General features: G+C 46.7%; 2 protein-coding genes and 2 long non-coding RNA genes across 15 annotated transcripts; 1 reads left to right on the forward strand and 3 right to left on the reverse strand.

Annotated features, from left to right (window-relative positions):
- Positions 1–1,072: 1,072 nt before the first annotated feature.
- On the forward strand, positions 1,073–6,291 carry LOC135391559 (uncharacterized). Of its 9 annotated transcripts, none has more exons than XR_010422037.1 (5): positions 1,073–1,142; positions 1,232–1,888; positions 2,001–2,125; positions 2,255–2,446; positions 3,575–4,017. It is a non-coding gene; the product is annotated as an uncharacterized LOC135391559 (long non-coding RNA). The 9 variants fall into 9 exon arrangements; XR_010422035.1 differs by adding an exon at positions 6,048–6,291 and having other exon boundaries at positions 1,079–1,888; positions 3,575–3,667; XR_010422039.1 differs by adding an exon at positions 6,048–6,291 and having other exon boundaries at positions 1,079–1,888; positions 3,575–3,610.
- LOC135391558 (uncharacterized) lies at positions 3,460–12,239 on the reverse strand. 2 transcript variants are annotated; one of them, XM_064621856.1, is made up of 7 exons: positions 9,664–12,239; positions 6,180–8,826; positions 6,046–6,111; positions 5,825–5,931; positions 4,096–4,155; positions 3,797–3,931; positions 3,460–3,736 (listed from the first exon to the last, which is right to left on the reverse strand). In XM_064621856.1, exons 2-6 carry the CDS (start codon positions 6,204–6,206, stop codon positions 3,874–3,876), a joined length of 318 nt encoding a protein of 105 aa, XP_064477926.1. In that variant the 5' UTR covers positions 6,207–8,826; positions 9,664–12,239; the 3' UTR covers positions 3,460–3,736; positions 3,797–3,873. The 2 variants fall into 2 exon arrangements, with proteins under 2 accessions (XP_064477926.1, XP_064477925.1); XM_064621855.1 differs by having other exon boundaries at positions 6,046–6,123.
- Positions 12,240–12,248: 9 nt separating this feature from the next.
- LOC135391561 (uncharacterized) lies at positions 12,249–15,272 on the reverse strand. 3 transcript variants are annotated; one of them, XR_010422044.1, is made up of 6 exons: positions 14,733–15,271; positions 14,452–14,622; positions 14,156–14,285; positions 13,824–14,060; positions 12,397–12,607; positions 12,249–12,272 (listed from the first exon to the last, which is right to left on the reverse strand). It is a non-coding gene; the product is annotated as an uncharacterized LOC135391561 (long non-coding RNA). The 3 variants fall into 3 exon arrangements; XR_010422043.1 differs by having other exon boundaries at positions 12,397–14,060; positions 14,452–14,547; positions 14,733–15,272; XR_010422042.1 differs by having other exon boundaries at positions 12,397–14,060; positions 14,733–15,272.
- Positions 15,273–18,278: 3,006 nt separating this feature from the next.
- On the reverse strand, positions 18,279–22,942 carry LOC135393196 (uncharacterized). Its single transcript, XM_064623689.1, has 12 exons — positions 22,791–22,942; positions 22,444–22,726; positions 21,973–22,038; positions 21,835–21,894; positions 21,422–21,773; positions 21,133–21,297; positions 20,610–20,796; positions 20,301–20,546; positions 20,010–20,181; positions 19,790–19,932; positions 19,278–19,425; positions 18,279–19,166 (listed from the first exon to the last, which is right to left on the reverse strand). The coding sequence occupies exons 1-12, from the start codon at positions 22,858–22,860 to the stop codon at positions 19,154–19,156; spliced, it is 1,905 nt and encodes a 634-aa protein (XP_064479759.1). The 5' UTR covers positions 22,861–22,942; the 3' UTR covers positions 18,279–19,153.
- Between the last annotated feature and the right edge of the window lie 1,996 nt (positions 22,943–24,938).

A 24,938-nucleotide genomic window follows, 5' to 3' on the forward strand; every position in this document is an offset into this window, starting at 1 on the left:
AGGAACGTGAGTTTTGCTTCCTTCCATTGCAAAGCACGACCTAGTACCTAGAACTATACTAGAGACCTGGACATCCGCAAAGCTCCGAGCACCGGGGTAGTAGTTCTGGCAATCGCCGCTGCGCTATCGGATTTGGCGCTAGTTAGCACTATTCGTTACCACGTGATTGGCCGAAACCGCGGCAGTGTGCGATGGGCTGTGTTGACAACGGCGGAGATGTACGGAAGAGGGTAGTGCGTGCTTAGCAACAGCCTGTGTAGCCTGTGTAACAGACGAACGACGGCAATGATAATAGTAGTGCACATGTCATTTCCTTTCCCCAATATTGCTATGTGACGCTTGCAGCGGACACTAGCGTAATTAAGCTATGACCCGGTCATAGAGATAATAGAGGAAGACTCTAGAGAAGGGCTTTGGGCGCGGCCAATGCTTTTTCCCAACCTCGGGGTGTGCCCACTTGCGCGCGGCCAGCGGAGGCATAGACAGTGTTGCCGGACCTCATATTGCCCGCTAAATGTTAGCGGAGTTCTTGTTTTTGAGAGCAACAATGCGGATCTCTATGGCAACATAAGTGAGAACGCCTCGGGCGTGGCGTCCGTCTGCTCTCATGGCCTCCGCATTGCTCGCCGAGCCGAGCGGGAAATATGTAAGCATACACCTATTAGTTGTTGTTTGCATGCATGATGCAGACGTTTGTCGTCGTACCTTTGAGCAATTGCGTTGAACGGCTTCTTTTGGATTAATAGCTTGTATCGTGGCGTAAAAGGATAACGTATGTCTTGCTGCACACAGTGAGGCCTAGCGAATAGCATGTAATGTGGATATATGACCGTTTAAGTCTTCGAACAAAGAAAGGTGTGTTTCCGAACTGTGCGTTCCCTCGAAAGGCCTTTAATTGCCGTGGTTGTTGGTCATTAACAGGAACACCAGGCGAAACCTCGTCATCACTCCTGCCTTGTTCCGTCGTTTGCGCGTTATAACATCATGCAACAATGTAGGAGAATGTCGTAAACTGTTAATGTTTTCATTAAGGCACACAGGTATATGAAAGAAAAACAATTTTGGGTCGCAGGTCCACTTGGGGCGGAGCGAAGACGACGACGACTTAGGGCATCTACTGATTGCGGAACAAGATTTGTTTCGTGAGCATCTGCCTCACTTGGGCACCACGTCTTGCTTCTGTAATTCTTCGACTATGCTCTCTTAATCTGATGCCAACATACTTTTGCAGGATCACTTTCGCCAGTGAAATTATGTGATCAGGCTCCTCTGCATAGTGCTGGCACAGTGGTAGCTTGTCGCCATGTGTTGGGATGAAGTGATTAAACGATTTCAAAACAATCGCCTGCACTACAAGCTTCACAGACCTCAGTTTCTCGAGCCGAAAGGTCTGCTCAGCGCAACACAGCAGACGTGTAACAAAGGAGGATGGTTTAACCAGCCCTCCATTGTCCCTGAGCATGATGAGAACACTTGACGTCTCGTCATCTAGGAGTGTGTCCAAACAACCATTACAGGTGAGCTTTGAGGAGACAATTCTGACAACATATCCTCCAATATAGGCAACAATGTCCTCGCTGAACCTGCTGAGTCTGGATGATTCCCCGTAGTCATGTAGAAGGGCACAGATGTTGTCCTCTGCAGGAACTTCTGCAGTGGAAGCCTCCTCACCTGGACTGCCCTCCCTTCGCGGCTTGCCCTGGTGACCGAGTGTCGCTATGCCTTCCACTGTAGGCGCGACATTTGCAGAGCTTGGGGCCTGAACTTCAGCGTGTATCAGAAGCTTCCTGTAGGCATGACGGAATTGTGAAGCTGATGAGTTGTTACTCCATCCGCCTCTTTGCCTGATGCTGCTGAAGAACAGTTCCAAGTGCTCCTGGCTGAGGCAGTATGTAGTGATGTAACTAGGGGAGTGCAAGGGAGTAATAGAATTTGTTCAAGCATACTGTTTTCTGATTCTAAGCCTCTACATGTTACCTGCATGCGCCCGCCTGGAACAGCGCTTCTGCCAGCTGTGCAACATAATTTTAGCGTTAAGGCCAAGCTGATGACTAACATGCGTCTCCCATGCTGAGCAGCTAGCTCCCCGGATGGAACTCGCAGCGTCATCATCTTTGACGACAATGTAAGCATGCCTTTTCCTTGTTTGGGAAATTGTTCCATTGCGAAGTGATGCCTTAAATCCTTTGCCAATGGGACTGTGCGAATTAAGCAAATCGAATGCTCTGTAAAAGATGTTCATGCTTTTCTTTAGTGGCCACAGTCATAAAAATGAAAGGCCTACTCATCTACGTCGACAATGAACGAAGCGGTTGCGTCACTTCCTTCAAATTCAGTCCACCCCAGGAGCCGTGCGTGGGTCAGGGCTTTGCTCACGGATGAACTTAGAGCCTGCGCTGCAAGGCGGACCTTCATGATCTGGCGGCCAAACTCAATATGGGATCTGGTGAGCTTGTTTGCTGCTCTGAGGCCCTCCTTCTGTTGGAGTTGCTACACCTTTCAATAAAGGCCCACCTGGTCGTCTAAGAAGGGTGAACGTATACTTAAATTTGTTGGCAGGCAAGAGAGAAACTGAAATAGGAGCTAGGTGTACTGCGTTCAAATGCAGATAAGTGAGCTCAACTCATGCATAATGATCCATCCTTGTTCCCACATTATACACAAGGGACAGTTGGTAGTATTTTCATCCTATCTGCTTACCCATAGTGGCTGCTGTGTAACACCTTGTGATCCCCAAACAAGTTCCTGAGCAGTTTAAGGCTGTGGGTAGCATAAAAAATTATGTGTATGCTCTTGTCAGCATCAGCAGGATGGGAGAAAAATGTCCGAAAGTCCTCTGTGTTGTTGGCATGGATATGGCACCCCAGCAGTCGCCCCATCATAACATTAGACGATAGCCCGTCACCAACGACTGCCACGGCTTCGAGCCCACAATTTGTTAGCACCATGATGGCTTCTGTCGGTAATGTCTTCAGTGCTCCCCAGTGAGCCCCTTATTTAGAAAATAGCCGTAGGGTATTTTCCATGGTGATGCCACGCCCACAGCCATAAATACCAAAGAGTCACCTGCTAGGGGCGCATCATCTGTGTCATGAGGTGTGTGGTCCTCCCCAAAATCAACGTAACCAATTAGCCGTCCAGTGGCCTTGTCTGCTCCACATTTTTTGCGTATGCTCATTCCATCAAGCATGATTGAGCACAGCTTCTCTCTCCTCTCAGTTGTTTTTATGCTTTTTCTTCAGGTGGTCTAAGACTCCGCGTGAAGCCAGGCCAAGCACGAATAGCCTTTGACCATTCACGGAGTGTGTCTACAGCTGGCGTTGGGAATAGTTTTGAGACATATTTGTAGGCACGAGGTGAATAAAAGTGGAGTGTCATTGCAAATCTCCTAGTTTCTGGGGAATATGGCCTGGCTTTTTCTTTCTCACGTTCTTTGCCCATTCCTCAAGTATACTTGTGGCAGTTCTCCAAAGGACTCCAGTTTTGTTTGGGCCTGCTCCGCCAACAAGTTCTTTTCCTTCAGTTCAGCAATGAGGCTTTTTAATTTTTTTATTTTCTTTTCTCTCCTTTTCAGGGTCAGTTGCAGCCGTCGACGGACACCACGCAGCAGGTACTGGTTCTTCTCTCGAAGTTGTCTCATTCCTATTCCTGGCGTTGTTTTGCTGTGGTAGGTGTGCTCCTTGTGACCCTTCGGTGTGATCGGGCTGCCCTTAGTATCTGTGTTGCTCACAGACACCTGCAAAGTTGCCTGTTGGTTAAGGACAGCATTCCCCAATATTTTGCACCTTAAAATTACCGGTTGTCGTATAGGCGTGGTTTCGTTGCATGTTTCCGGTTGCTGCTGCCCTGCTCTGGGGTCAGGGGACAAAGCATCTAGAGAAATGTCCTCAAGTCATTGTGTTTTGGGGCCTGGGCTTTCCTGCTGACACTCCTGAAATTGTAGTAGGAACAGTTGCTGCTCAGAGGAATTGGAATGCATTGTTTCGCAGTATAGTCACAAAAGTAATTAGTCTGTGTTTCCATGTTTTTCAGCATCAGAAGGCCTGACAGGAGAAAGCAGCAGGAATAAGAAATGACATACAGACACATACTCACTGCTTTCCGCTTTTGTGGCAGCTCACAGTGGGGATGGTGCTCATGGTCAAATAGGAAAGCCTAAAAATGTTTGCATTTATGTCTACAGCTGGGTTACATGAGGTCACACTGCATAGAATTTATGCTTTGAGTATAGTTATTGGAGCCTTAGGTCCACAAATAGGTATTAGTGGCCTTGCTTGAGCACTAGTGAGGCTTCACCATCATCATTATTATTAAAGGAGCATGGAAATCATTTGGAACATATATTTTTCACCGCTTGATATGAACATACTACCTTCATAAACTGTCACGCAAAATATTTCCCTCGAAAAGCGCGAATTTCCTGAGAAAATTAGTTTGCAAGAATGCGCTCCGCGGCGCAGTCTCCCCCAAGCTGAGTCTGGCGTGTGGTGACGTCAGGCGGCCGAGCACTTCATTGGCTGCCGGAAGCGTCCGCTCCCCTCCAGAATCGTCTGCTAGCTCTGGAATCGTGGCGACTTACCGACTCAGCAGGCAGCATCAGGCCGACAGGACTGAGAGGCTGTTGCTATTTATTTGCGTTTGACATTCACTTGCGTTCTTACAGATTTGTCTCGTACGTTTTGCATAAAACAAGGCTGCGGGCAGTGTAAAAGGTATGGCTAGGCCTCTGTGTTGCCGTGACGGCCCGGGTTGAGGTGGATCGTACGCGGTTGTGGTTTCTGTTCCGATTGTGCTGAGGTGTCGTTAATTAGTGAACAGTATTGTGCCTGTGTGTGCAGCATATATATGATACGACTAAATACATTCCGGTCAGTTGAAGATTTATTACATGTGCCATTGTTGTATGCTGCGTATGACCACTCAAAAAAGAAAACGCTTATTTGGCCATGTGTTTTGGGGTTTCCAACAGGTCGCTAGCAGATAAACTCTACTGACTTTATTTTGGTATCCATGTTGCTGTGCATGTGGAGACGTTGCGCTCCTGGTATCAATAAGATATGGTAAGCGCAATGTTACACGGCTATGGTAAGCGCAATGTTACACAGTTATGCATTCATCGGTCCGCTCTTTCGCCTCGGAGATGCCAGTGTCCATGCGGTTCAGAGCCCATAGTGTTGACCACAACACGAAGAAGTCATGATGGTCGACGACCTCTTCAAATGAGAACACTGGTCACTGCGCCGCGTCTTCGTAACCAAGAAGCGCTACATTTTAATCCGAATGTTCCTTCACACTTAGCAGCATCACTTACCAGCCTCCAGTACATTCGTGTGGCGAAATCGAGCCTGACGGGGCTTAGCCTCCAGAAAACGTTTCGTCAAGAAGAGCAGACGTGTCGCCTAAAGAGTGTTCAGTTCATCACCTGTCCTTTCCACGACGTCCGATGAACAACAACGCTTCCTGCTCGGTCGGCTTGCCGCGACGCCGGAAAAATCGCAAAAAATAAAGAAAAAGACGGCGCGGCCACATGACGTCAGCGGCTGGCAGCCGAGTGAGGGGGCATTTCTGCCGCAAGAATCAAAGCTCCCTCGCGCACCAGGATTGCGCGCTACGCTCAAACTTTTTGTGCGAATATGTATCACAGGGCTCAGAATCGTAATTTCTACTTCTCCCGTCATATTTTATTCCAATCATTTCCATGCTCCTTTAAGAAAGCTCATGTGCTCACAGGCAGCAGGATAGCCGGAATAGGGCGGGCTGGGGGTCTGGGTCCGTGGAATAGTGCTTTCAGACCCTTCCTTAGAAAATAATGAAAAAATCTTACATGGAAGCAGATGTATGAACTCCTGGCCAAGCCGTTCTTACAGGCAGTGGAACAGGTTGAGGGGGGCTGGTAGTCTCTGCTTCCGCAGCACTTGCTTCGGGCATCTCCTTGATAGACAATTAAGACCATTAAAAAGGGAAGGAATCGCACAATCTATAGGCAAATCCGCCTTACAAGTCTACTTGTTGTACAAGCACATAAGCATGAATTCATGTCCTTACAGGCAGTGGAACAGCTGGAGGTGGGAGGCCGGGCTCTGCTTGCTCAGCACTGGTTTCATGCATTTCCTGGGAAACACGCTGTGAAGGCAGTCATACAGGGAAGTGGCTGCATGCATGAACTGCTGTGTACTTACCAGGGAAACTGTCAGCAACACTTTCATCAGGCTGGCTGGCTGTTACTTGGCTCTGAAAGGTTATTCCATTATCATCTCCTTTTGTATCATTTTAAAAGTAATAAAGAGTAGCCGGATACCTCAGCAGTTTCTGGCCTTACTGCCATCGGGACCGCATATGCCTTCAGTTTTGCTGTCTGATGACCAGCGATAAAGCTAGAAGTGTGGAAGTGCCTAGAGCATACTCTTTGACCGCGTGTAGGAACGAGTGATTGCATGTCAAGTGCTTCCAGCCATCGGGAAAGCAGGTGTGGATCCCGCGGAAAACTGCGATAATATGTATCTCAAGATCGTGCCGTAAGTTTCGACAAGTTTTGTTTGCCTTGGAGTGAACAACGTTTACAGCCGACTGGGGTACGCTACAGAAAATAGTAGTGCCTGGACCCAGTGGACACTTCCTTGTGAAATGACACCCCACAGGGTTTACTCTGCCTCATTTTACATTTTACACAACAGCTGGGCATCTTTCAAGCTGTGTAACTGCAGCGTCCGCGTCTGACAATGCGATGCGAAAGCGAAACTACATGCCAGTTCCCTGCTGGTGCTCGATTGAGCCAGAGAATATCGCACTTTGACAGCACTCAGGAACTGCACTTGAAGACTTTTATCGACTTTTATAAACACTTTATTTCCCAATTTTGCACATTTTACCAAAACATTCACAGATTTGTAACATTTGAAGGAGCTTTGAAAAAAGAGACGAGAAAGTCAAACTTGGCGGTGAATCGCGCAGCCAAAGGCAACCCTGTTTATGCCTCCCAAAATGTCAGCGCCCGCCACCCGCGAGGGTACACTTTTCTTAGCAAGTCCGACTCCCCCTGGGCCCGGTAGAGGTGTGCGCCGCCACACCGCCGCCGCCGGAAACTTTTTGCTCGCCGCCGCCGTCGAGTCGTCTGAATCTGCGCGCTGCTGCCGCCGCCGGATCTCTAATTGGCGCGCCGCTGTCGGTGAACGAAATTTTAATTTTTTCCTGCGGATTGTACAAATCAACAGGACCAAAAACATGAATTCCCGGGAATAATATTGTGGCTGTCCCATAGACCGTCCAGTTATTATGGCGAACTGGAGCTTCAGCTCTCAGCTGAAAGAGCAACGAAAGAGCAATGGTATTGGCACCGCCCGCAAAAGATGATAGCAACTTCGAGGAGTGCATTGGCAGACACGGAGTAAAAATTGGGAGAAAGAACACAAACATGCTAGTGTGAAGTCTTCCACACAAATGCCTATAGCACGTTCGGGATTCCTCGATCGTGACACTTCAGGCTAGGTTAGGTTGGGTTCGGTTAGGTTTAGGTTAGCCAAACCAAACCTGACGATGAACACAGATTCCAACGGTGACAGAAAAAGGAAAGAAAGAAAAAAACTCTTTATATCAAGAGGCAACTTCATCACAGAATGAACATCGCGATCATCATTCCGTACGAGAATGTCCCCACCATCTGAGTCCGTCACGCGCTGCAGAGAGAAACCCGGATGACTGATTCCAGGAATACATCGCATTCAATAAGGTGTTATAAGGTGTGGGCATATTTATCCCACTCGCGGGTTCCCCTGTCCATTCTGCCGTTGAAGAGGACACAAGAATAAGCAAACGGACAACAGTTTATTGCCATACCGGATCCAGTTCAGCCCACCGTTCTCTGACCACACCAACGCCCGGAGCAGCTGTCTGCGTGCCAAGCCGGATAGGCCCAGGGAAGCCTTTCTCCCCGTGCTGCGCGCGCAGATTTGCTTTTATACCAAAAGTACCGCCCATACATGACATCACAACCACGTATGCGCACCACCCACACCACGTTCCGAGAAGGCATACATGATTATATTATCGCAATATGACAGCGGTGCAGCCAGCGGTGGTACAGAAAACACGATAACACTGACCGCTTCCTAAGTTAGATAACAATCGAGATAGTATGTTCCCTACATGCCCCTGCCCCCAAACTGAACACAACGTCAAAAATATAGGCTGGGTAAATCAACAAAACAGAAGATCAACAACGAACGCAGAGTACGGTGGTGCACAAACAGTTCGGGTGAAATGTCATATTAAACGTCGGGGATGTCTATGAGCATGTCGTCTCCGTGGTGGTGCTTGTTCACTTGGCGCAAAAGTTCAGGGCGATGTCGTGCTAATACGGCGATAGCTGCATCCACGTCGTCAGCGGCGGTCCTGGCATGACGCGCAGCTTCTGTCCTAATGCGGTGCAGAGATCCACGACGGTGAGCTCCCCGATGAATTTCTGGGACCATGCATGTAGGGCACAGCAAGCGTTGCTCCTCTTCGGTGTGGGGAACTGGAGGGTCGTTGGGGGGGGGGGGGGTCTTCGAGCGTGAGACCGTTGAAAGGGGGCAACACACGCTGCGGGCCGTCGCCGCGAAGCGGCCGTTGCTGGGAAGACCATTTAGCGGAGGAAGCCCAGGATATCGGTCGACCATCAGCTACCACGGTCCAGGTTGCCGTCGAGCGTGTACAGGCGCTCCTCCTGAGCCACGTTGTCCACCTGGGCAGGCGCCGTTCCCACGATCACGCCGGGAGTCATCATGCCTGTTCGAAGTTCTCGTCCTGGCTGCAGCTGGTCCTGCTCTTGGGGCTGGCGACATGTCAAGACTAAAAAAACAAAGCACAGCGGACGGTAAGGAGGTAAACTCCGACCGCAAAAGGTCTGTCTAGCCTTTTTAGAACACTGCTGATCACCGCGAACAGCCGTGACACGGGGTGCATGCGATAATCAGCTGAGACCGAACCCAGTCGAGAGCACTAAGGTCTAGTGACCGATGGGCGGGAACGTTTCTTCCTCTGAACGAGGTGCGATAACGTAGAACAGGCTCGGAAACATATTCTGAGCTGCTCGCAGTGACTATTATCGCTGATGTCTGAGGGCATGGCCCTCGAACTAGTCTCAGTGTCTCCGAGATCTTAGCGATAGCGGTCGGTTTTCGGGTAGGTAAATGAGACTTTGAACCTGCAAACCGATGGGCGGCGTAACCGCTCCATTATTAACAGCTTGTTCAGCCGATATCACAAATACTACTACAGATAGTAACTGATCCCCTACGGATATGACGGATATACGATGTCGCAGGGAGTGTGTCACTGTCATAAAGGTTCGGGTCGGTGATGGCCCGTACCAACCTGTATCAACCTACGTGAAAATACGCAGGGATATTCTGCTAAACGGAATCTGACCGCGCCGTAAACGCACGGTAAGGTGATGCAAACCCGCTGCAAGCAGGTGACGGGTGCCGAATTTAGTGCCTGCTGATGCATAAACGTGGCAAATATAACAGTCCTGCAATCCGGCGGCCTGAGAGCTGCCTTTCGTTATTACGACTGCGGGAGGTGGTCCGCCGAAAAGCGTCCAGCCGAACTCGTTGTGCGAGTGTTCGTCAAGGCACTGAAAGTACCTAAAACGGTTACCTGGTCCTACGGGTCGCGTAAACGTACCCTGTGGTGAGACCTGGCTTCCTCAGGATCGCGAGTCGGATAGGCTCGTAATCAGGCTCTGTGCGCCGCAACCAAGGAATGGCACACGGGGCAATCAGTGCTCCAGGATCCGAAGTGGGTGCTAGAGAACGAACAATAAACACGCGGCGTAGCCGCTTGAGGGTCACCGGTTAAACAACCACAAGAAAAGAAGAACCAAACCCTTCTCCAACCAGATAGACAGGGCCCGTCCACAGAGCCGATTCTCCCCCATCGCCTTCCGAAGTCAGTGCAGCGTTCATAGCCTGCAGACTCAGGCGATTGGGAGCCGAGCCCCACGTTGGGCGCCACTTGTGGGCATATTTATCCCACTCGCGGGTTCCCCTGTCCATTCTGCCGTTGAAGAAGGACACAAGAATAAGCAAACGGACAACAGTTTATTGCCATACCGGATCCAGTTCAGCCCACCGTTCTCTGACCACACCAACGCCCGGAGCAGCTGTCTGCGTGCCAAGCCGGATAGGCCCAGGGAAGCCTCTCTCCCCGTGCTGCGCGCGCAGCTTTGCTTTTATACCAAAAGTACCGCCCATACATGACATCACAACCACGTGTGCGCACCACCCACACCACGTTCCGAGAAGGCATACATGATTATGTTATCGCAATCTGAGAGCGATGCAGCCAGCGGTGGTACAGAAAACACGATAACAGTGATCGCTCCCTAAGTTAGATAACAATCGAGATAGTATGTTCCCTACAAAGGAAATGTATTTTCTAATTTAGATAGTTTAATTAAAAAAGCACGGGTTTATCAAGCAGACAGTTCGTGGACGAGAGTCCGAAATAACCAAGTAAAACGACAGTATCAAGAAACAATGCTACACCGGGTTGATTTTCACATTTCTAAATTTGTTCATATACGAGTCAGGCCTAGACCTAAGGGGAAGGGAGCATGGCTTGGTTCCCCTAAATTTCTGTCAATAAATAGCGCTTCAATTGACTTTAGGTAGCGCATGTGTATAGCATGTTGTCCAAGACCGGAGCACTATACCCCGAGGAAAAATTCTGGATCCTCTAACGCACAGGGTACACGTAAAGGACAAATCTATACAAAATATGGGTTTCACCGAATGAAGTGAGCCATGAATAGCATGGCGACATGGTCAGTCGGGGTGCATGGGATTTCTTTCTTTTTCTTTTTTAATGTCCATTGTCATTAAGCATACGATTTGTCGGATATCCCTCATAACCTTCATCTTGACTGTCAGCAGGGTAGACCTCCCGGAGGGGGCCAGGCCCTCCATGTGAAAGTTCCGGGGGAGGTTACAGGACCAGAGCTCCCCACGGTCGGCGCCGGAGGTTACAAGTTTGGTTACCTTTGTGGAAGTGATTTTCCTGCAGTTCAAAACGTTGTTGACGCAATCTAACATTTCGTGCTTCGATTATATACACTGCTGTGTTTAGTGTCAATCGGAAGTCACACACAGAGAGGCGGACGCAGCCACTAAATGTGCAATTTGACTAAAGCGCTGAGTACAAAAAACACTTTTATGCACAGTGAGATTAACTGCACCGCCATTTATGCGTCCAAGCAAGTGAGAAAAAAAATCGAGCCATAACGCAGACGCAGAAACGGGGGACGCGTCTCGAAGATTACAGTATATCGCGTTGCATAAGGGTGGAATTAGTAAATGTTATTAACATAGCCTAGTAAGTAGTAGAGAGACGTATAGAAACAAGCCCGATGAGAAACTACGGCACCCCCTGCCCTGAGCCCTGCACGTATTTTTCCCTGCGCGGCGCGTGTGCGGAGGGTTGTCCACGTGATTATCGGCGGGGGAGGGCTGCGTGCGCGCTTATCGTAGCATATTTTTCGGCCTGGGCAGACTTCTTTGGCCGACTTCACATATTTTTCCGATACAGCAAGTGAGCGGTTTACATGCAGAGACATGCAAAGAAGGGTCGTGCACAAAAAGTACAAGTGAAAATATATTTATTAATGCCATTCAAGTTGAGATATATTTATTAAAGCCAATAGTGCTGGGAATTGTGACGCCAATCAGGTGAAGGAGAAAAACCCAGCCAAAAAAAAACCTTCACCCCCTGTAACAGGGCGGTGCTCGGGTGGAGGCCTGTTGAAAAAAACAGTATACTGGACAGACTGGAAACCAGTAACCAGTGTTATACCGGATTATTAACCCAGTCTGGACACTGGTGTTACTGGAAAGTCAGTATTACTGGCCTTACTGGACGGTCCAGTGTGGGCACTGGTCTTACTGGAATGTACAGTGTGGACACTGGTCTTACTGGAGAGTCCAGTGTGGTCACATGGGTGCAGGCCCATCGGCTTTTGCAAATCCTGCTCTGCACGCAGTGTCGTATCCTGAGAGGCACATAAACAGTTTTGTCTGGCCCTAATCTGCATGCATCGTGGTGTAGACCGAGAAATACATAAGAACTCATTCACTATTCCCAGATTTATTTTCTTTATTGTGTCACTTTTCTGTTTTTGCCTTGCTGGGCAACATCTCCAAAACCAAATCTCCAAAGATTCACCTGACTAGTTCTAGCTTTGCTTCTTTTACAAGGTCAGTCTGGTGGCCTCTGTGGCCCTCAATGTGGCATGCCATCTGAAACGAAAATGTGGGAGATGTTCAGTATATGCGATAATATTTCAAGCAGAATTGCAAATTGACTGTGGCTAGAATCTGAACGTTCGTTGAATGATATAAAATAACTGCAGCATGATCTTACTTATGTAATGGAGTCCAGCTTCTCTGGTGTTGCCTGTGACGAGCGCATGAATGCCTGCTCTCTGCTACGGTTGCCCTGAAAAGCAACTAGTCGCCGTTCCATCTTGTGTCCAGAAAGGCTGCATCAAATTGTTGACTAACTTGTTGTTGATTGTGCCCCGCTGTACGCACATGAAGTTCTCAGGAACAAAACTGTCAACCCCAAGGTGAATCTGGAATTTGTACACATAGTGAGTATCAACGAAAGAAAATATTGGACACACAATCCTTCGTTGCTTTTGAATACGTTGCATGAAGTGCCCGTAGACTCAGAGGCTGATGTAACACGAGCTATTGCAATGCATACAATTTGCCAATTGGAATACAGTACACCATGTACTTCAGCCAAGATACAAACAATGATTGCGTTTTGTTTGTATCCCATATTGTATTGTACATGTCTGTTGCCCGCCACCCAGACGTTTTGGCTGCGAATGCTGGAGTCCGGCCAAACAGGGTAAATGAAGGCTCCACAAGTGCACCTAGTCTTTTCGACCCTCAGAAACTGAATGTGGACCGAGAAATATTGACATGATACGTTGCAGTGATCCGTGCCCCTCTGTTGGTGAAGGCAGGAAGCAGGCACAGGCAGCTTACACGGGTACTCATGATATCGCAGGTTCAAAATTAATTTTTGGAATCCACAGTACAATGCGAAATGCAATCAGTGAGACTCATACATGCCAGTTTGTTCAGCAATTATAAATGGCACATGACAGAAAAATACATATGGCAAGTGATTTTGGCACAAGCAGCTACAGCAAAACAATTACTGTTAACATGGTGACTTGGTATCGACAGACCATGGTATATCCCTCATGGAGAAGGCAGTCACATTTTGGGTACTTTATCGCCTCTCTCTAACAAGGCTAGTTTGAACTTTTTGCATAAGGTGCATAATTATTAGTTTCAGGGTTTAACCGGATTCTTCCGCCAATTCAAGGTGTCCTTTTTACGGTGAAATCCGATTTTTACCCGTCAAATTGCCCTCACTGAGATATCTGTAGGAATGCACACTAACTTGTTTGGCAGCAATTACATAACCATTTGTACCGAACCAGTAGAGCTAGTTTTTGAGTAGCTGAGCCCAATTTCTCCCCGAATTGAGCATTTAACGTATTGGAAGTTTTTCCACTCGATTTCGCATGAATTTAGAGCACATGTTTATTTACGAGATTTCTTCAAAACTTCTTCGAGATATTTTCAACACTTCAGGCTATTATTATATGTACAATTCCTGGCGTAAAGTAACGGCCCTAATGTCTTGTATCTCTCACATGCGGACACCTCTGTCTTGCGAACTAAAGCGTTGGTCCCACGAACGTCGGTACTAGGGAGGTTTCACTGCCTCTACAACATGATGAGCAAACAAGATTCATAAAATCTTACTGTCAACAACAGAACGCAATGTGTGTGATGGCATGTAGGGAGGCATGACAACCGGTGCAGGTTTTGAAATGAACCAGGGCACAATATAAGTGATGGAATGCGTGGTGTGCACTTGTCCTTCCTTTGCATACCTGAAATTGGCTGATTTTGTTGTGTAGTAATATAAATAGATAAAATATATTTAAGTACGAAATAACAGTGTCGGCCGACAAGCCTCTTCCAACAAAGGTGCTCTCCCTACAAAGAAGAAACATGTTGTTTAAGAAATTATTATCTAACAAACATACACTACTAATAATCAAACCGCCTAAAGAACAAAAGAGAGAACACACCGTATACATGGACTTCTAAGTCTACTTTTTTTTGTAGTCTTGTGCGGAAGTTTCCTCTTGCTCCAGGTTTTCCGGTCAAACAGTTTGAGTGACATGCTCGTTCCCTGTGCGGCATCTTTCTGTTCAACCTCTGCAAGGCAAACATCCAAGTGTAAATAAGGGCACGAAAAATACAGAGATGAGGTGGCTGCCGTCGGCCTCATTAAGTCCCTAATAATGACTTTTATCTAACAATAAATGCACTGCTGTAACCATAAGGGATACATGTTTTCGCAATGAATGTATATTGTACTCACCAATTTTGTCCAGCAATGATAGTGTCGTGCACCTGTTGTTCCCTTGAACTTCGCTGCTTCATCAGGGTTGTAATCCATCCATCCATCGAGCAGCCTCTGTGGTGCAAGATTTCCATCAGATATGGTACATCCAGACTCTGAAGCGTCCCGTGGTGTCCTTCTGATGTATTCCTAGACGTGTGTTTGACAATTTCATCACGTAATATGCAAATATTGTTCTTAATGGGAACTCATATTAACACTCATAATTAAAATGTTACAGACATTGAATAGTTGCTCACCTTATTTGCCGAAGTATGCTTTCACATATACCGTGAAGTGATGTGCTGCAAATGCTGCATCGCCTTTTCTTGTGTGTGCTTGACATGAGACACCAATTTCTGAAAGGAAATAGGGTCAGAGAGAGTTTCTCAAAAGTTGAGCTAGCTACTAAATCACTCTGTGCACTCATCAATTAAGAAAACATTAAAAAATGATTCTGGGTTGTTCGCAGTAATAGCATGATCTATATTTCAAAACGGAACAGTTTTATCTGTTGTCAGTGCAGCAACAATCAACAAACATCTGTTACCTGTCCAAGTGATGACTTAAATTTGTCAACATATGTAATTTCCAGCATAAAAAGGTCATTCGTTCATTCTGACCTTCTTTAGCACTTGCTAAATGAGCAAAATTATTTTAGTGATTGATGGCTCTCAGCAGCCAAAGGCAGCGCGATAAAAATTGTCGATAAACCAACACATACGGTGGAAAATAACTATTCTGAGACTGGAACAGACTGCAAAGACACACTCAACAAAGCCTCAATGCTTTAGAACATGGATAGTTCAAAACATCCGCAGGACGGGTGTAGTTCCGTATCGGGACCACTCGTTTTTAAAAATTACTGAAACGGTTAGGAAAGTAAATATTGCATAGAAGTGGAAGAAGATCATATACTGAATCTAGAAATGTAAGAATTATAAAATTATGTGGACTAGAAGTTTTTTTATATGCATTTAAACAACCCCATCTGCTTCACTTTTAGCGCAGGAGAAACACGGGAATGCTAAGCCTAACCGATTCGAAACTTGCCGCCTTGCGAAAGGTAGGGTCGTTGAAATGGGCTAAGGTTAAGTTAGGTTCTACAGATTGGGGGGTCTGGGGGGCGCCGCCCCCCCCCCCCCCCCCAGGCACGCACTAGGCGGTGCGGGCGTCGAGACTGTGCCTCGGGTTAGGTCCGTAAAGTCCTCAGCCAAGATGGCGGATCGCCATCAAGAAACCGGCGATAAAATTTAATTTTTATACGTTTACGCAATATACGAGGGACATTCCCTGTTGAATTTCGTTACTAATTACTTCCTCTTTCACGTAAAAGCGTTAGATTTTTGTTTTTATTCCTTTTTCTTTAAAAAAAGCCAGTGGTCCCGATACGGAACTACAGGGTGTGTGCAGAAAAACATGACCCGCATTTTTACATGTAACTCGTTGTCTACTTACCCGATGAACTTCCGGTGGCGTACGATGGCGTATTTGTGCGTCCGAAAGCTACAAAAAAATTCTGGAAGCCATACTCAGCATAAAAAAATATACAGAGCGCGAAAACATCGGCTTCCATGCATTTGAATAGGGCAGCATGGCGGTCTGAGGAGCGGTGTGACACGTACCGCTAGGGGCGCTATCGGCGCTATCGGTCCCGAAACCGAAACGGAGTTCCACAGCGAAGCTCGTCCTGATTTGAGAAATTCATAACCACGGAAGTCTGTAAGGTTGACACCTGACGAAATTTAATTCCGTTTAGTTGAAGGATTTTCCGTCTATCAAGCGATGATTATGGCACGTCGTTTTCTGATGTTTGGGACTGTTTCGAAAGCAGACGACTGTTTGTCGTCTGTTTGGTTCTCCGAGCTTGCATTGGAGGATCGCCTCCGTACACTCTTATTTGCTTTCATATTATCTTTGTTTGTTCTCGTATTATTTCAAGTTCCTTTATCTCTTATCTTATTTCATATCTTACACGTATTCGTTAGTTTTACTTTTGCTGTGTTTTGTGCTTTTTATGTGACTTTTGCCGGTATGCCTCAATTGACAGTACAGGAGCGCACGCAAGTCGTTCTGTGGTATAATGAACTTCGCAGCCTTAAAGGGACAGTCGCATCGCACAGATCGATTCCGAAACCACAGTGAAATGAGATTCCCCGTCCTTCACTGACCATGACTCCGAAAGTCCCATCCCGATCGACGGAATACTTTTTGCGTAATTCGTGTGTAAGCGGCGCAATAGCAGACGACGGATGTGGGCGTCAAGCGGAACTCCTGCTGAGAATCTTTAGCAACGTCACATGGAATCTGACCAATCAGAACGCGGCGAGCCAGAGGAGACCCCGCGGCTTGCAGCTTGCATGAGCAAGGTCAGGGAGGCGAAAACACATACGGAGGTGGCGGACTCGGAATGCGAAGGTGGTGAATCGTGCTGTTCAAATGCCTTTAGTAATAGCTCCCGTGACGAATATACATGTTTGATGACGGCCCATATTCGACGGATCCGCTTCCTCTGCAAGTCGCTGGTGATACGTGCCGCATCTGCGTTAGCGCAACCGAACGAGCCTCAGGATCAGGGGTTTAGGTAAGTTCATGATGAAGTGCTCAATATGGCCTTCACTGACGCCGAAAACAATTCAGGTGTTTGTGCGGCGTCTGTGCTCCCCAGGAACCGCATGTGTACCTGTGCTGCAGTGCTGTTGGCAAAGTGGCAGAGTTGTGCATTGACAGCTGGCTGTGTATCAAGCAGCACGCTCTGTTCTAAGATATCTGCCACCGGTCAGAACTTCTGGTGGTGTGTGCAACTCAGTATTGCCGTGACGATCACCGGCTTCGCCTACTGAACCCACGAGAGAATAGGTACGTCGAGCAATCTTTGTTTTCCTCGTCGTCGTCCTGTTGTTTGCACAAGACGAATGTCCCATGAAATTTACAAAGACCCCAACCAGCTGTGCAACTCAAGGGCCTGGTTAGGGGGTTTTGAGTTAGAATGGTTGTTAGGAAATTACTGTACTACATTTTTAGAAGTGCCCATTCTTTTTACAGCTGCCTCAGGTTCACCACTTATTGTGTTTTACAAGCTGGGTTTGGGGCTACCTTGAACCCAGGAACAGACGACAGATACCCGGGTGTGTGGTCCACATGAATCACCAACGTTTTCCATCCCAGTCCTATCAAGGCATCATTATCATATATTATAATTATTATTGTACCACAATTCCTGTACACACCTATGACATAATAAATTTGTGCTATTTCTAATTGAGAGGTGAGAAACAGAATCTGTGTTGCGATAGTAATCTCCAGAACTGCCAAGAAATATGCAGGAGCAATAAAATACCCGGTCATGGGTGGCTGTTATGTTTTTAATGTGAGTGCCATGGTTCTTATCGGTGACAGTATTATAGATTATAGCATGTAAGGGGCATAGCATGTCAAATAATTTCAGTTAACATTTGATAGCTTCACTAAGGTGCTACACTTCGTTATCATAGTAAGTGATACATACGTCTGGGAATGTTGTCATTCCCATGGAAGATTGTTCTGCCTTCACACACCAAAACAAATTTCGATACCTGTCATTGATCCAATTTTTTTAGCAACATTGTTTTGAATATGGCTTGCAACTCCCTAACTTCCTAACTGCAGAGCACTGCCTCTTGTCTAATCATTATAATAGTTATGATGACAGCAGATTGGTTATGCAAATGTGAAGAAATCTTAAGTGTTGACTGAGTGTTGTCCAATCAAGAGCCATTACATAGGTCCACATCCAACTCCTCTATGCATAGATATTTATTATTTGCACATACAGTGATCAGAGTGATTTCCTTAATTTCCCTGCCAACACTGGCAATGTCCCTTGGCATCTGAAGTGGCGAGCTGAAAAAAAAAGAGAGATAAGACACATAATTAATGTTTGTCATTCCAAACATAAAAAAAAAGAAAAAGCAAACACATTTGTAAGGGCTTCAACTGCAATGCACCCTGTAAGGCAATGGAAATGTACAATTTGGTGTTCTTTACATTTCTGGAAGGTTTCATGAACACCAGCTAATTAACATGGGTGAGACAAGTTCCACCTGCACTTAGCGTTCCCAAAAACATAACCAGTATAGTTCATCCAGCCAGCTGGGGGGGGGGGGGTGCAAAACAATTGGCGTGCAGTTACTTAGTAATAGTGGTAGAGAGGAAACAAACTGAAGGTGTTGCCAAAAATTGGGGGGGGGGGGTAGGGGAGGGATCTGGATAGATCACTGTGTGCACCCACGTGTTAAATTTTGGTAGGGCTAGGACATCCTGAAATGATCCCCCATGCCTCAGCCCCCACTGCTCGAACACTGCACTTCCCCTTACAGTAAGAGCCCTCTATACTATCCATAGCACTTCCTATCACAGCTCACAGAACAGCAACTTTGACCAATGCCTATGTGATGGTGCCTCGTAGAACAAGCAGCTTAATGTTTGGAGGTAGGTACATCATTTTACATTTAACCAGCAGCAATAATGTTAAGCATTTTGAAGGAGAAAACAAGGGTTTCATCTCAACGCTGCGTCAGTCTCTGCGCAAGCATTTGGGTGGCCCTGAAAAGGGCCTTTTTCTTTGTTTTTGGTTTTCTTCCTTCGGGTTCTTTTCTCCTGGCACGTAGCTGTGAGATGTCAGTGTATTCTCCCGTGCTCTTTACTTCTTGAACCTGGATGAAGAAAGCACTTTTCTGGGAAATCCTAATGTAATCCTACAAGCTAGGATGTAGCTCCTATGTACAAGCTAGGTCTCTCAGCAAAATCATCATACACACAAGTACCTTGTTTGATGCCGCTTCACAGCCTCCACTAAAGAGGGTTTTTCCCCATAAGATGCCGACCATGGTGGCTGCGCTTCCACAACTGGAGGTTCCGTTTGGTGCCTTTCAACACGGCTGAGGACCTCTGTTGTTAGTCTTGACACATAGTCTGTTGAGCAAGTTCAATGAGGTGTTGATTGAACACAGACACAAGTCTCGCGCACAGCTACCAGTTTGTTTTACATCCCACGTAAATATATACACTCTTGGGGGGAAGAGAAAGCAAGTTGAGGAAATTGAACATTTTCAACTAATCTGTGTAAGAAATAGAATCTGTGGAAGAAATAGACTGTTTCCTACTAACATTCCCAGAACTACATTTCTCTGTTTTTACCCCAGTGTGTGTATTCGTTTTGGAGAGCATCATCGAGTTGTCTACACCTACCAGACTTTTTCTCTCACTCCTGTACGAAATGTGTATCTCGCATAATGCGACCCTGCATGCCAAAGACAATGTTGTATCAGTCACGTACCATACGTAGCGTCCTCCTTGAGTGGTACAGCAACCCAAGCCTTCTTGACTTTTGAGGGCTTCAGTCGATACTGTTTCGACCCTTCCTTTTCGATTTGGTCCCTGTCAGCATTCTCGTTGTAGTGCATCACTGCTAACTGTGTCCTATTGTACAAAAATGTATATATTAGGCACAATGAGGTTCTACACGTATGGTCAGCATGCATCCTGTTGTTCTGTACCTTGCCAACATTGCCTCATCACTGAATGAATGAGATTTGGGAACAAAATGGATGAGGACACTGTGGAATGCTTCCAGGCCATATGTCTGGTGCTGTGAGGACAGCAGTGGGACATCTTTCAAGAGTGCAGGGGCCTTTAGGATGTCCACGACTTTCCTGTATGTCTCGCTGTCTACAAGAAAAAAATCGTGAAGTTCAGTTTCAGTTATGTTTGAATCGCTGGAGGAGGCTTCATTTTTGGCAGAACATATAGTGTTCGCATATAACACTGTACTACCGCAATAAGCTTACCTTCTCTAAGCCATTCCCGTGGCTCTGAAGTAGCACCGTGGTAGCACACTGGATAGGCAGGATCGTCATGCTCATGGATGTCCACGATGTGGTTCAGTGCCGACATCCATTTGGCAAGGCATAGGTTGCCGTCTTCTCCACTTGTCTTTGGGCACCAATAAGCATGGCGAACAAGGCTGTCGATCCAGAGGCGAACTACCTGATGCTTGGCTGAGCGACTCAGTGCTATGAGCTTTTTCTTTATCCCTGCAAATTAAAAATTTAAATATGTGTATTACCAAGCAACAGAGGCACTGTTACATTTGATACCTTTGACAACATGCCAAACATCAAAGCGATGTTTAACATGGGGGCAGGAGTCCCGCATCATAGCCTTGATGCCGGTGTGACGGTCTGTGATTAAGGTGTCTACCACCATGTCATTCCATTCGAGAAATGCCAAGCACCTCTGCAGCCCATTTTTCTCCATGGCATTGCTACTTGAGACCTCTGTTGCCTATTCCATGGAATAGAAATCGTAACCTATACGTAAACCCAAACGCTCAGATGATGACAGTTCATGTATTTCATTATTGTACCGTGGAGTTTTGGTTGCTTACACGATGGAATTTACTCAACTGACCCATAACTGCATCGTTCCTTAGGCTATTCCTTACTCCTTATGGAACCTATTCAATTGAATAGTGTAGGCATGCTAGCTTTGTAGCAGATTGATTATCAGTTATGCACAAAAAGTTACCATGCTCCACAGTGACCTTGCAGCAACCATTGTTTTAAGGCTGTGAAAATAGTAGGTGGTTTTGTAGCAGCTACTGCAACAAAAAACTAATACCTTGACCAATTCAAAGTGAATTATCCGGTTTATAGACGTCTCAAGCAGCGTGTAGGTGCCATAGAGTGCCGTGTGCCCTGGGGAGTCACATCTCCCGTCACCGGCAACAATGAGTGGCTTTTGCTGCAGCTCATCCAGGATTTCCTTTTGTTTAGCCTGGTAGACCTGTAAATATGTAAAGAAACAGGATCTTAAAAACTAGTCGGGACGCCTTGTTTTGCTTGTTTTTCTTTTATTCCTTGCAGTAGTGACATCTTTGTATGCTATTCAATGTGAGCATAGTATTTACATGATTGACAGCAGGAAGAAGGACCTCTCTCTGTGTCCTGTAGTACTGCGACTTTGATAGTGTCGCCACCTTCAGCGCTTCAAACATGCGGAATGTTTTTGCGATGTTCACTCCAGAAAATAGAATGGACGAGCAAAAGAGTATGTTGCCCAAGGGCCTGCTTCCAATCCAAGGCTGGCTGGACCACGTACGCCGCTGACAACATCTGCTACAATCTGTTGTGGCCTTTATCCATGTACCTATCAGTGTGATTTCTGTGGAGAGGTCCTTGTCATCACAACAAGAGAAAGATGACAGCAGTTCCCGTAGGCTAGATTCCGCTACGAGGAACAGCCGTTCATCATCACTTGGTCTGTAAGAGGAATGCATAATATTCACCCATGTGAGCCTTTGTTTACATGTCCAAAACTTACGCTAGGTGCACTATGTGAGACTTGGAGTGCTGTGGCCGTGAGGAGCTTGCAGGTTCATCACTAGAAAGCAGAGTTCGTGACATCAGTTGGCAAGCAGAGTTTGTACATGGTCACAAGCTCGATAAAAACAGAACTCACTCTTCGTTCCCGGAGGTTTCCGTTAGCTCCGACAGGTGAACTGTTGTGTCCTTTGGGTCCGGCATACTACGAAGGGAACAAAGTACACAGTGATCACCAATTACCCATTCCTGTTTTCTATGCAATATCTATAGATCAGAGCATTGCTCTTCAGGTGGGCACCTTCCTAATTGTATTTATTGTGTGGGGGCATGAAGAAGTATATGTTACCATAAGGACACAGTCACAAAAGGGTCCATGTACAGAACGTGGATGGAGTACCAGGACACAGACACATCATAAGCAAACAGTGAGTTTTCTGTTTACTTTCTCAATGGACACAGCAGTGTAAAAACCAAAACATATTTCTAAGTACATAAAAAATGACTAAAAGGAATTGTATGGAGCACAACAGGACACAGAGCACCGTTTCATATAACTATAATATGACTATGGTGGTCTAGAAGGCTCGGTTACCATAATATAACATACCACAGAGATTCTATGGTGGTATCCCATCCTTCTTCGTCTTCTCGAGGATTGGCAGATATCAGCAAGGGAGATTCCCCTGGGTCTTCTGCTGCTGCTGCTTCTGTTTCCTGTACTGGGGTAGAGGCTCTTGGAGTGCAAATGTCTAGGGGGCCTTCCAATACCATGTCATCACTTGCACCCTCAGTGGCACTTTGTGACGGCCTCAGGTGACGCAATGTGTCCAGTGGAAGGTGCTGTTCTGTTTGTGTGCTCCTGCTTAGCACCGAGAAGCGTGTTTGAGTACCTGGAAATTTAATTCTCTTTAGTTACATGCCGAACTTGACAAACCAAGCCTCAGGAAATAGTACCTAATGTAGATGTTGCTACGACTTTCTGTGTACTCTTGTGCTTTACGGCCTGTCTCATCTTTACCTCCATGCCCACAGGCACTAGGGTATAAAGAAAACCACACTGGCCTACTCTTAGGTATGGTGCCAAAGGCTCCAGGGGTAGTCCATCCAAAATTATGGCTGTAACAAATGAGTAACACACTACATAACCTATGCTATAGCATATGGTTTCATTTTCTCCTATCATATAACAGTCTTGCACAAACAGCTATAACTTTGTGGACATACTGCCTTCTGGATAGGGTGGTGGTAGGGAGTGCTCTTGGATGGGACCTGGATCAGCTGCACCTGGTTCTTCTAAAATAGAACCTAAGATTTAAGAAAATCTTTCCAGAACAGCACCACAAGAACATAAGAAGTGCACCTAAAGTTGGGCACGACAACCGCAAAAACTGCCTCCCTGCAGCACACAAACAATTCAGAAGCAGAGAGATAAAAGGAAACCGGGAAGTGGGAGTTTTTCCTTTTATTGATCTGTTTGTGAATTGCTCTGTGTCGAGAAATTGCAAACACCTATTTTAATAATATACCGACCACTTGCGCTTGACTCTGTCGAGGTGCTTGCGCGTGCCTGTAATACAGATGAAAACCAATCATATACCACTTTGTACAAAAGAAGACGAAAGTTACGGACAAGCTCAATAGCGCCGCAGGTTCAGTAGTTGCACACGCATCGGGTAACCAGAAAAGCCAATCATATGCTGCTGTCATGTGAATGGCATCACATTTATTGAATTTTATTTATATATTTATTAACGATAGGTTAGGGGATACAGTATTATATCGTACGGAGGTATATCCACTTCGTCGTTTGCGCCTAAGTAGTTCATGCGGAAGAGCGACATATCAGATTGAAAATAACTACGTGTTACTTACTGTCGAAGTTGCTGGCTCCTTTTGTTCCTGGAACACTGTCGGAACGGCGTCAAGTTTCAGTCTTTTCCTTTTTTGCGCCAATCCAAGTTGCACCTGCAGGATACTCTCATCCAGGTACGCATCATCGGCGAAATGCGAGGAGCATACGCGGGCAGCATGAATACACCTTGCTTCGTCTGGATACCTGCTGGTGATAGCAGCTTCCCACTTTCGCTTCGTCTGGCTGTCCCTAGGCATGTGAAATGTCGCCTCGGGGTTTTCTACTGAAGTTTTCCTGCAGCCGGAACGCTGCATCGGTTTCCCGACGGCATCTCACGCGAACTAACGCGAACGATGCAAGCGCAAAGATTCTCCTGGTTGCTTGCTTCCGTACGCGGTAAGAGTGGACAGCCAAACGATCTCTCGATTCACAAAGAGTATCCGCGTCACTTGAAAGTCAAATTCACATGTGAAAGCGGGCGACGTGCAGGAGAAAACAAAGCAGCTTCAGACTTGACGGCAGACGACAGCGTCCTTCACAGCGGATTAGCCAGATTCGACCTTGCGTCACACGGTGTTGTTGGCGCTGGCGCTTTCGAGGATCAAAACGCAACCCGATCTTTTAAATTCGATTTCTCATCACCTGGCCCGTTTTGTGAAGAGAAGTTTTGCTAATTACTCGTGGTATTGTGACGAACAAATTTGTACTGGATTCGTAGCCACGGTTCCGGATGCGACAGTCCCTTTAAACAGGTGCGCCGAAGGTTTCAGGAAAGGTTTCACCGCCGTTCCCCCGTGTAAGGAGACTATTCTCGCTGGGTGTCACGCTTTGCGGGAGAAGGAACGTGCACAGCAAGAAACACGACTATCAAATGTTGTTGCCACAGACGAACTCGAGCGTGCGATCGTAGGGAGCGTTTGAGATCGCCCCTCACACGTCCGTGAGAAGAGCCGCGAGGCTTTTCAGCGTTTCGACGTCCACAGTACGGAAGGCCTTGAAGCATCATGCCTTACGTCCATACAAGATGCAGCTAGTCCACGCAATCAACAAAGATGACTACACAAGAAGAGTGCAGTTCTGCATCGACGAGCTGTCCAGGATTGAGGCCAACCCACTCCACCTGCAGTTTATACTGTTTAGTGATGAGGCGACGTTTCACATAAACGGCCACGTTGAACAGGCACAACTGCCGGGTACTGGTCGCGAACTAATCCAAACTGGCTTTTGGAACAGCCGGTGCAGTCCCCGAA

The sequence above is a fragment of the Ornithodoros turicata genome, chromosome 4, assembly GCF_037126465.1.
Source record: "Ornithodoros turicata isolate Travis chromosome 4, ASM3712646v1, whole genome shotgun sequence".
NCBI lineage: Eukaryota > Metazoa > Arthropoda > Arachnida > Ixodida > Argasidae > Ornithodoros > Ornithodoros turicata.

Bases quoted from the DNA above. Each gene is read 5' to 3' on its own strand.
- LOC135391558 (XM_064621855.1), bottom strand. From the start codon at position 6,206: ATGAAAGTGTTGCTGACAGTTTCCCTG. The intron at 5,932-6,045 runs GTAAGGACATGA...TTGTCTATCAAG, and splicing joins CTCCAGCTGTTCCACTGCCT to GAGATGCCCGAAGCAAGTGC. The intron at 3,932-4,095 runs GTGAGTATGTGT...CTACAATTTCAG, and splicing joins TGCCACAAAAGCGGAAAGCA to GAGTGTCAGCAGGAAAGCCC.
- LOC135393196 (XM_064623689.1), bottom strand. From the start codon at position 22,860: ATGGAGGTAAAGATGAGACAGGCCGTAAAGCACAAGAGTACACAGAAA. The intron at 21,895-21,972 runs GTGAGTTCTGTT...TCTGCTTTCTAG, and splicing joins GAAACCTCCGGGAACGAAGA to TGATGAACCTGCAAGCTCCT. The intron at 19,426-19,789 runs GTACGTGACTGA...CTTGCTCAACAG, and splicing joins CAAGGAGGACGCTACGTATG to ACTATGTGTCAAGACTAACA.